The 11452-nt window shown below is 42.6% G+C and overlaps 2 protein-coding genes across 2 annotated transcripts; one reads left to right on the top strand and one right to left on the bottom strand.

Moving 5' to 3' along the window:
* Positions 1 to 49: 49 nt before the first annotated feature.
* Positions 50 to 2202, top strand: LOC103479003 (transmembrane protein 69). Its single transcript, XM_008433195.2, has 3 exons — positions 50 to 452; positions 540 to 584; positions 1475 to 2202. The coding sequence occupies exons 2-3, from the start codon at positions 546 to 548 to the stop codon at positions 2144 to 2146; spliced, it is 711 nt and encodes a 236-aa protein (XP_008431417.1). The 5' UTR covers positions 50 to 452; positions 540 to 545; the 3' UTR covers positions 2147 to 2202.
* A 1715-nt stretch (positions 2203 to 3917) lies between these two features.
* On the bottom strand, positions 3918 to 11159 carry ipp (intracisternal A particle-promoted polypeptide). Its single transcript, XM_008433190.2, has 10 exons — positions 10997 to 11159; positions 9252 to 9621; positions 8914 to 9125; positions 8089 to 8308; positions 7700 to 7855; positions 7432 to 7599; positions 7190 to 7327; positions 6349 to 6471; positions 6018 to 6238; positions 3918 to 5928 (listed from the first exon to the last, which is right to left on the bottom strand). Exons 2-10 carry the CDS (start codon positions 9562 to 9564, stop codon positions 5704 to 5706), a joined length of 1776 nt encoding a protein of 591 aa, XP_008431412.1. The 5' UTR covers positions 9565 to 9621; positions 10997 to 11159; the 3' UTR covers positions 3918 to 5703.
* Between the last annotated feature and the right edge of the window lie 293 nt (positions 11160 to 11452).

The following is an 11452-nucleotide window of genomic DNA, read 5'->3' as shown; positions in this document are numbered from 1 at the left end:
GTCAACGGAACTTTCTGAGTGACGCTACTTTTAAAAATGCATTCGTACTTATATAATGGAATAAACGCATAACTGTGCCGGCAAAATTATACTAGTGTTCCCAAAAGCATTCAAAAAGCAAAGCGCTGATGATAGGGACAGTGGAAATGTGCAGCTTTGAATGCAGCTCAACGAGCCAGTCTACAGTCAGACAAATCGATGTCAGAATTAAGAAAGGCTTTTAATCGAGTACCGACGGGGTGGCTGGGAGAAAATGACCTCTGGTTTAGCTAGTTCACGTTAACTTTGGCCCTTTTAAGTCGATTTTTTTTTACAGTCGTTCAATTGGCCAGGGTAAACCGGTAGGCTAGCGAACACACAGAGTTACAATTAGGTAATTGTGACGCCCATGCTTTATCCTGAAAGTTATTGCACTTGAATAGCGTTGTATTGCATCAGAGGTTGGATGCTAGGTGAGCAAAACAACAGATTTATGTTGGCTAATAATCTAGATAATCTAGATGTGCTGTTTTTGTTACAAATTTTCTTATAATTTGTAGGTCGAAATGCTGCGGTTTTCATCCGGAAGGAAGATGATATTTGGGGTAAGATTATGAAGCTTGCTTATGTTTACATGCAGTGCCTTCTAAAAATAGCAGTGGACTTTAACATATTTTGTCTGTGTATTTTATTAGGATTTAATTTGATAGAGCAGTGGTGCCTAATTCTCAAGTGGAAAGTGGAAAATAATAGAAGGAAACCACAATAGTGCAGGATAATTTGTATTCAGTTCCAGCATCTATAGAATCCTATCCTGTAAAATTTTCAGATATGTCCCTACCACTTCCAGCAAGGGATATTTCTATTAAAGAATACCTCAAACAAAGCCAGATTTGAAGAGCAAAGAGGTCTGACTGTTTCCTGAGAATATTCCATGAATACGTTTTGAAATAAACCTTCCTATAGTAGCTCCTTCTGCATGTTTAGTGTTGTTCCACTGAAAGCTAGCAGATTTAATGTGAAAAGTTCAACAAGTCCAGGTTTTCCCCTATACAACCTGCTAAGCCTGGTGGTAGGGGTGCTCACAGTCCACCGTGATTTTGTATTTTTAAAAATGTTAACGGTTACAAAAATTTCGACGTGCCTGAGCCTGAGATTTCACAACTTGGAAATAAAAGTGCGCGAGGCTATTGGACTGGTGGAGGGACGATGCACTCCCTTGCACCCAGTTCAGTGCATCAAATAGAAACCTACCTTAATCCCTCTATACTGTTATTGGTGTATAAAAAAACCCTATTTAAAATAATAATAATAAAAAAAAAACATGTAGCCTGGTCAGGCTTATAACACACTGAGGGAAAGTGAAGTGAAATCTGACTTCTTTTGGAAGGTGCTATAAATATGGGCGTGTTGGTCTTAGGGACACATATCACAATATGTGGTAACTTGTGAAACAGGAGTGGAGTTGATGTTTTTTCTGTGCCCCACCACTTAGCTTCCAGTGCGGAGATGCATCCAGCTGAAATCCAGGTTACCTAGCTACACAACAGGAACCCCGCTGCTGGTTCCTTCCCCATCCACCGCTTTATTTACATCCGGCAGCAGATGTCGGAGCGTCAGGCCCGCGAGCTGGGTGACCTCTCGTCTGTGTCACGGGGATTCAAGAGACGCCTCGGCGAAAGGCATGAGGGCCCTCGCTCAGGCACCCAAACCGGCTCTGTACCTAGGATTCTCAGGCCTCATCCCGTTTCTCTCCGCCCCGCTGTTCATGGCTGCCACTCAGTCCTTCTACCCGGAAGTAGCCTACACTCAGATGGTGTACGGAGCCTCCATAGTGTCGTTCCTCGGAGGGGCCCGATGGGGCTTTGCCATCCCCGCCGGCAGCCCTGCCAAGCCAGACTGGATGAACCTGGGGAACAGCGTGGTGCCGTCGCTCCTGGCTTGGCTGGCGCTGCTCTGCAGGGACAATGTTACAGAGGGAACCTTGGTGGTTATAATGGGACTGGGCCTGTCGCTGCATTATGACCTGACCCTGCTGCCGGGCTACCCCGCCTGGTTCAGAGCCATGAGGACCGTCCTCACTCTGGTCGCCACCTTCTCGCTTGTTGCCACGTTGATACTCAAAAAAGTCTGCGTAGAGAGGAAACTTAAGGAGGTGGAGAAGTGAATTATGGGAGTTTCTTTTTTTAATTGAACATATAAAATTAAATACTTTATGACAAATAGTCTCAAATTATTGTGATACACAATAATATTGTTTTGAGACTATTTTTAGGTAATATATTGATAATGGTATAATAATGCAAGTATGCCCTCTCAAAGACTAATAAACTTTAATTTTGTTAAGAACACTTAACACTGGAACCAGGGGTGAAAGTAGTTTTAAATTCTTGGGGGTACTATATATATATATATATATATATATATATATATATATATAAGCTGGGTAGCTCTTGAATTGCTACAAAATAAAGCTGTATTTCCTTAAGCCCAGTGGCTGTAATGTTGACACCTTGAGATGCCATGAGACCTAAATCCTGAACATCATCTCATGGAGTGCATCCCAGTTCCAGATTTCCATGTCTGGCATATAACTATTAATTTTAGCTTTTAAACTGGTTCTATTGATCCTGTGTCCAGACAGATGGACAATCAGTAGCCCAGCATCATGACCTGTTTGTTCTGAAGATCCTGCAGCTTCCACTTCTCTTCCCAACATGGCGCCTCTTCACCCTGACAGGAGGAACCACCGAACTCTGTCTTCTGAAGTTGGGATATTTAAGCCTCCCTGAACACATCGGTGGTTGATTAGTTAATTTTAAACTCCTGCTCTGCTCGTTATTTTGATAATGGAAGCGAAACCCACAGTATTGCGCAACATCTTGTTGAAACAATAATTACTGAGATTATTATTGTTGTTGAATCATTAATTTGAACACGTTTTGTTGATTTTTTTGTTGTTCTTTAATAAAGTTCTGAACGTTTTGATAAGGAGTCAGAGGAGGACGTGCTGCTCTCAGCGTCCGGCTGCGTTCAGTTTGTCACCTAAATCCGAGATCGACTCAAAACCTTCCGCGATCGACATGTTGCACCGCTGCTCAGTTCAGAAACAATATGWAATGRGAAAAAAGTTATTTATTAACTGATTAAGTCGTGTTTTAGATTGTTCTTGAAAAACGAATCAGTCACGGCTGATTAGTGGGCGCAGTCGTGGCTGCACAGTGAACCCATTGATTTTTTACAGCAGACAGTCGCTCCCCTCTCTTGCAGGTGCTGCGTACCCCCGCTAAATCTTTTAGGGCTACGCAGTACCCTGCCGTACCCCCTTACTTTCAACCCTGACTGGAACTAGAAGATATTTTAAATATCCAAAATTAAATGCAACAATCAAAAACAGTAAATACAACAGAAATAAAAGCCACACACACCCGAAACCATAAATAAAATGGATTATAATTTCTCTATGAATAAAATTGCCCTTCAAAAAATATTACTAATCATGGAAATTGTCAATTTCATTTTAATTTATGATGCAATTAATTGTTTTTTGAAATGGCCTTAGCAGGGATTCCACAGAAACGATTAATAAACAATCACAAATCTATATAATTTTCAAAAGCAGAATTTGACACTTTTAGTGTAAATGCAAATTGTGAGCAACTTTAATAAATAAAAAAAAAAATAAAATCAAAGTTGTGACATTTTTATTCCATGCTGTCAAATATTCTTTGTGTCCGGTAATATATTTTCCATAGTGCTGTTGTTTTAAGTTATAAAAAAAATTAGCTGACAGTTTTGACCACGTTCATTTCGGTTTATTTTTCCGATAAATGCAGCTGTGAGAACCATTCAAGTGCAAAACCTATTAACGGTGTTCTGCCTGTTCACTGGGTGAAGAAAGACAGAGGAGGACCGACTCCGATTTTGACCAATAATTGTTTTTTTTATATAACTTACATTGTCAGGTCTTGTAAACTCACAATACACCTTCAATACTCCAGTCTTATTTAAATGAACAACTCTGAACACGCAAACTTGTTCTAACTGCACGGGCTCTCAAATATAATTGAGCATTGCTGTTCAAATTACTAAATTAACTACACAAAAAAAAAATCGGTTCCTTTGGTTTTTATTTTTCACTACTTTCATATGTCGCCAAAGTCTCCAATAAGTCAGAATAAAGTCGCTAAATTTGACACAAGTTGCTTTTTTTTTTTGGGAGGGGGGGAGATGCTAGAGGTGCGTCTAAATATAGCGACAAATTCTCGAAGTATAGCAACAGTGAGGCTAATTGGGAACATTCAGATGTGACCTGGTGGGCGAGTCTCAGTCACGGCAGAGCAAAAGGAATGGTTGATTTTCAGACCTTTGCAAAAGCAGGTAACATCGGTTTTGCATCAGCCAATCACTAGTCATCCAAAGTTAGGGAAATCACAGCACCGAGTTCGGTGCATTCCTGATTACACATCCACCTTTGTTAAAGAAAAAACTATGTCCGCACCATATCCACCATGGAGCACAGTGGCATCATCATGCTGTGGGGAAACCCTTTCTTCAGCAGGAACAGGAAGCTGGATAAAATTGGTGGCGTGAATCTTCACCTTCTGGCAGGAAATCCACAACATGGAGGCAGAGCAACAACAGAAGGGTTTAGAACAAATCCAATTCGTGTCCTAGTCAAATCCCAGATATAAATCTAACAAACCATATGCGGCAAGACTTGGAAAATTTTGAGTTCGTAGACGCTTTTACGCCCAATCTGACTGAATTGGAGCCGTTTTGTCAAAATGTCATTTCCAGCAAAACCCAAATAAAACACACCAAGGTTTTGTGGTTGTAAGGTGACAGATTGTGGGAAAAGTTTTAATGGGTATTTCAGAATCAGAGTTGAAATGTAACGGCACCCACTTACGACTGGAGTAAACATAAATAATAAAGATTTACAGCAGCATTATGTACAAATAATCATCCAGTGAAAATAGAGAGAGCATCCTCCATCAAGTTTCCAGTAATAAATGAATCCGACACTAAGAACAACCAAAGGTTTCACTGTCGGCCATCGTAGAAGCACTGCATACAACAGAAAACACAAAGCGGTGATGACCTGAAAGTCTGAGACAAAGAAGCTAATGAAAGAAAAACTTCTTCATCTGATCAGCAGGGCCGGATTTAGAAGAATCAGGGCCCCTGGGTTAGGACTAGTTTTGGTGCCTTATCCAAAAGAAAAAATGGGAACAATTTTACTCATGCAAATTACAGTACATTAATAGGTGCATGAGCAGATAGTTTAAAATGTCACAAAACAATGTACTGCAACTTCAAAAGTTTTAAATATTTGACTATTGTACACATTAATAAAAATTTAACAAGATTAAAACTCTGCACTTCATATGGACCTTTCAGTTTTACATAAGGTAAAACATGGATTAATTACAAAAACATCCTAAATCTTTGGGGGGCCCCCAAAACTCGTTGTCCTGGACGACTGCCCCCATCAGCCCTGTCTAAAGTTCGTACAACATGCTTGATGCCACTCTCTGTTTCAAGTAAAATGATTTACTCCTACTGAAGATAGGAAGAGCGGTTTGGCACTTTCCAGAGCTGTGCAGTTAAAAAAAGGAGACTCGTATAAACAACATTAACCCTCTTTTTGGAGTTTTAAGGTGCAACATTTCCACGGTTTCCTTCGCCTCCCACGATGTTCACAGTTCAAAGCGGCGGTCGTCAGAGGACGGCCAGCCCGCCGTCGCAGCGGCTGGTGATCATGTTGCCGACCTCGGTCCACGTGTCCAGGTGCGGGTCATAGATCTCCACAGAGTCCATCGTCACGGGCGCCGAGAAGTCCCTACTGGCGGCGCGTCCGCCCACGGCGTAAAGCAGCCCGTTGACGGCCGACACTGACAGGCCCGCGCGCGGCGTGGACATCGGGGCCGCCTCCACCCATTTCTCCTGCAGGGGGTTGAGGGGCGACACACATCGCAACGCGGTGAGAAAAGCCCTCAGAGATACGAGACGGCGTGTACGAAATCCCGCCTCACCTCCTCAGGACAGTATTTCTCCACCGTCTCCAGAGCGCCCAGCGCCTCGTTCCAGCCTCCCACCGCGTATATGCAGTTGTTGAGGCAGGCCACGCCCACGTAGGCCCGACGCTGGCTCATCACCGGCAGTGCGCTCCATCGACGCGAGATGGGGTCGTAAACCTCTGCTGAGCGCAGCTCCATTCCTTCATCGCTGATCCCACCAATCACATAGATTAACCCTGAGAATAATAATAGTAATAATACGTTTTCTCGCATTTTATTCCAAATCATGTAAAAAAAGATCTAATTTCAGCTAAAAGCAGGGAAAAAAATAAAACGATAAACAGACCCTGTAGCTCACAGCAGCCAAAGTAATATCGGGGAACCGCCATGCTGCCGATGACCTCCCACTTGTTTTCCTCCGGATCGTATCGCTCCATGGTTTTTCCGATCTCCGATCCGATCCAACCACCTGCAAGCAGACGGCATTTTCAGCCGGTTAAGATCAGGGGTCCACCGATAAATCGGCTCAGATCCCTTCAATTTGGGAGATCAGCAATCGATTTTTATCTACCTAAAAATCAGCAGCTGTCCTATATGATGTCACCCTACTGCTGCTACATTTAGCAACTTTCACTCAAGAGCCAATCAGTAACAGCCAGAAAAACTACAATCGGTTAAGGTTCATCCATTCAATGTGCCGTCCCAAAGTTTGTACTTTTTTTTTAACATTTTGTCTCGTTTACAACAAACATTAATGTATTATGTTGAGATTTAAGGCACCAGACGAACACAAACTAGAGCAAAATTGTGAAGTACAAGGAAAATTGTACATGGCTTTTAAAAATATTGTGCCAATTTAAGATTTCCATTTATTTAGGGGTATTGAAATAAACGGAGACAAATGCAAGCTGCACTTCCAGACATTTTTTTCTGTCAGAAAATTTGAAAGCCAGGTACCATTTTCTGCCCACTTCACAGTCATCCACTGTCCTGTGTCTTACTCTGCCCTATAAAATGATACAATAAGATAAATGAATAGTTTTTGTTGCCATTTTGCTTCAACAGCTTTGTCAGCTGTGGTGTCTGTCAGCGTTTTGTGCCGTTCATAATATTTTGAATATGATGGATTCCATTTAAAACGACCCTTGTAGCCGTCGTGTGCTCCCAGCAGTAACGTGGCGTTTTACCGAGTGCGTACAGCGCCCCGTGGCAGGGACACACGCCAACTCCACATCGAGGGAAATTCAGAGACGCCACGGCGGCCCACTGCTTCGTCACCGGGTCGTATCGTTCTGTGCAGTCAAAAATCATCGAGTCTTTCTCTCCTATCGGCAGAAAACATAAAAAAATAAAAATAAAAATAAGATAAATGCACATTTTCTGAAGTTAACTTTAGACTTAAGGCAGAGAGCGAGCGCAGCCTTTTTACCTCCCACCACGTAGATCATGCCCTCCATGACGGCCACGCCCAGCCCGCTGCGGGCCTGGTGCAGAGACGACACGGTGGTCCAGTACTGGTTGAAGGTGTCGAAGCGCTCCACGCAGCTCAGCGCCCGGCTGTCACTCCAGCGGCCGCCTTGCAGCCGGGTGTAGCCGCCTGGCAGGAAGAAAACAATTCACGGGTTCACTTCTGGGTTTCGTCTTATTTCAGTGTTATCGTGGGCTGTGTAGTTTTGTTACTGTTTATAGATCTCGACCTATTGCGTAGAGGTACTTTCTGGCTTTTCTTCTGGGTCTCGTCTTTGCTGGTTGGAGCTGACTGTGCAGCTTATTTTCTTTGGGAGACTTTGTGACCTCGGTGTATTCCTTCAGCAGGGTCTGCAGTGCCACCCGCAGGCTGAAGTCGGTAATACCTTCGTTCAGAAATGAGAGGAAATAGGCTTTTTTTGGGGGGGGGGATCTGTTTCAAGAAAATCGGACTTGTTACAGTGATCCAAGATACGACGGAGTAATAGGGGCCATACTAATAAAAAAATAAAATAACAAGAAGGAGGTCATCATTTTATAAGGATAAACTAAACCTTCCAGCTTCACTGAAGCCGTATTGAAAACAAAAATCATCTTTACGTGCTGATGACCTACCTACCTTCTATGTACTTGAAGAGTCTCTGAGGGGAGAGCAGAGGGAAGCGGACGGCCTCCAGCACCTCAACGACGTGCTTTTTCCTCTTGGCCACGTCGTGCAGGACCCAGTCCATGGCCGCCGTGAACACTTGGTACTCGTCCTCGATCCTCAGCTCCTCGCTCCGCAGAAGCCTCACCAACTGAGCCTTCGACAGGCCTCTGAACTCGTCCGTGACGCACACCTGAAGGAGGCGGTGGACACGGGCGATACGCACGCACGGTCGGGAAGGAAAAAAAACAACAAAAAAAACATTTAAGAACATAAATGTCTTATTTTTTTTATTTTATATTTGTTGGACTGGATCGAATAAAGTGACGTTTGATAGGGCTGGAGGATGTATACAGGTTTCATATCGATCAATCTACTACTGATTCAATTTTTGTTTTAAATATCAGAAATACTGAAACTGGTGGCGTAATCTTTTCTGTTTTATCCATTTTTCACTCCATGCCGTTGTTGTTTGTTTATTCTTAAGCAGTTATGAGGTGAAACTTGAAACCGATGCTGTGCCGGCTACTCAACGGGTTGTTGCTAGGTAACCAATGAGTGAGTGGGTGCATTAATGGGTATGAAGGTATTAAATAAAAAAAAATTTAAAACAAGGAATTTTAGACATGCAAGAATATGTTTACTAAGCTTAGTAAGTTTAATAAAATGTTAACTTTATTTTGATACCAAGATTACTGAAATACAGTTTGCAATTGCTGGGGAAAACTAAATTATATTTGGGCATGTTGTTGTTTTAGAAAACCCTGCGACAGGCGGTGGATGGACGATGCCCCGTACCTCCAGGAAGTGAACGTGAATGTAGTTCTCGGTAAATTCCAGCATTTCCATGCAGGCGATCTGCTCCAGAAACTGAAAGATGCCCACGCAGTTGAAGGGGTCCATGTTGCCCTTGAGGAACTCGCCGCATATCGACACCACCTCGATCAGCTGCAGCATGTCGGCGGCCACCATCAGCTCCTGAACGTTCTCCACGCTGACGCTGATCGCCCCTAAAGAAAAAAAAAAAACAAACAAAAATGAAAGGAACAGATCAGATAACATCGCCAAACAAAACAAAACCCAACCTCGAATGCAGGAAGAAAGGAAAACGATAAAAAATAAAAATAGAGACGTACCTGTGTATATGAAGTCCAGCAGAATCTCAAAGATTTCCGTGTCCACGCCGATTATCTGCACCTCGTCTTTCTCCGCCTCCCGCATCCCGCCGGAGAACAAGGCGGAGAAGTAGGGGCTGCTGGCGGCGAGCACAAGCCGGTGGACCCTGAAGACGCGCCCGCCCACTTTGAGCCCCACGTCGCAGAAGTCGCAGCGGAGACGCATCTTGTTCATCTGGGCCAGGATGAGGCTGGCGTAGCGCTCCGAGGCCAGGACGGCGGCGGCATCGTCTTGGCCGCATGCGGCCGACGTTGACACAGAGATGGAGGACATGGCAGCTGAGGCTGCTGCGTTACCATGGAGACAGGCGTCCTCCTGTCCGAGGAGTCTCTGCGTGATACAGCAGGAGCAGGAAGGAAAACACATCTCTATCAAGGAGAAACACGCGACGCTGATAAGATCACAAAACGTGATCTTTGTTTCCTTATTTATTCTTTCTTCTGTTTTGTTTTTTGTTGTCGTTTTTCTTCCCTCTCTTTCCCACTTCTACCCAAAATTTATGTGTGACTTTACACTAATGAGAACAAGAAAATAACTTTTTTTTTTTTATCTGAAAATAACTACCAAAATTAAAAAATAGTAATAATTCTAAGTTCTAACCCATATTTATTAAAGGATTCCATTTTTGTTGTGACACCACCTGGTTATGTCCTGTGTTTCGTCTTTGTCCTAAATGCGTCCATTAATCGTTTTTATGCATATTTTTGTTGCTGCCGTTTGTTCACTTATCTAATTATTTTGCAGATTCATGCATCTGTTAGTCTGGAATGTTTGTTTTGTAGGTACTAATTGGCAAATTAATGACAAAAGAAAAAAGGAGACACAGACAAGACAAGCCACACTCTGCCACCAGGTAGACTGTTACATTTGTGTTTGTTTCATCATAAGCTAAACATTTTGTCATGTCACCACCTAACTTTACTGTCTTTTTATGCAAAAGGGCAACACAAAGTAGCAAGAGTTGTGGCATAACACTGTGTCTGACATAAAAGTACCATCCCCGTGGTGGTGGCAGCATCATGCAGTAGGGATGGGGGGTTTTTCCCAGCAATGAAGGGAAGCTGGTGAGAGTTGATGAAGTTAAATACATGCCGACCTCAACAAAAAAAAAAACTATTAGAGGCTGCAGAAGACTTGAACCTGAAGTGGAGGTTCAGCTTCCAGAATTGACCCTTAATATGCCGCCTTGGCAACAATGGAATGGTTGTATAGAAGCACACTCAAGTGCTAAAAAAAACACTTAAAGTCCAGATCTAGATCCAATTCAGATAACGCAGCAAAAGTGTTGAATATGCATCACATTTTTCTGTTTTTTTCCCCCTTTCTTCCTTAAATCTCACAATTATGCATTAACGAAATCACGTGATAACCCAATATAATAAGCCAGTGGTTGCAACGTGACAAGATTTAAAATGTTAAAAGCTCCGAATGTCTTTGTAAGGCTCTGTATGTCATTTTTCTGTCCCGCTGCTGCACATTCTTAAAAAAATAAATGACACTTGTCTCTGCTTTTAGCCAGACATGCTAACAGATAAACCAACCCACCAGTGTGTGTTTACATAATTCTATTCAGCAGTCGAGGTTTTAGCTAACAGGACACCGCTTCGACAGCCGAACACCGACAGACGAGAATATCACCCGAATGAAAATAAGGAGTCTGACTCAAAAGGAAGACATAGTTTCTCGTTTCTGCGCTGAAACTCACCGGTGTGTTTACAGCTGAAGATGCGAAAAACTTCCGCCGCCCTGCAGACTGTCAATCCGCTTCCTCCGGGTTCCACTGAGCCGGTCTGAGTCTCCAGGCATCTCTAATCAAACCAGCTAACATCGAGACTTATCAAACAGTCTTGACGCTGACGGAACCCACGAGTTTTTATGAGCTTCAGTACTTCGGATACGTTAGCACATTTACATTTCTTCAGTCTATTTATGTTTAATAATAAAAAAAATAAAAACAAAACAATAGTTCCGACGGCTTTTGTTTTGAAATACACAAACATTTTATACAAACGTGCTAAAAAAAGAGCACATTTGTGCTTTAAAAAAAAAATTACTATTTTAATCTGAGTAGGCTGTTTTTAATAACGGTACAGTATTTTTTTTATCTTGTAAATGTGCTATTATTATTATTATTATTATTATTATTATTATTATTATTATT

Source organism: Poecilia reticulata, linkage group LG17, assembly GCF_000633615.1.
Source record: "Poecilia reticulata strain Guanapo linkage group LG17, Guppy_female_1.0+MT, whole genome shotgun sequence".
Lineage (NCBI taxonomy): Eukaryota > Metazoa > Chordata > Actinopteri > Cyprinodontiformes > Poeciliidae > Poecilia > Poecilia reticulata.
Note: the sequence above shows the minus strand (reverse complement) of the source record. Positions and strands in the feature narration are given on the sequence as shown.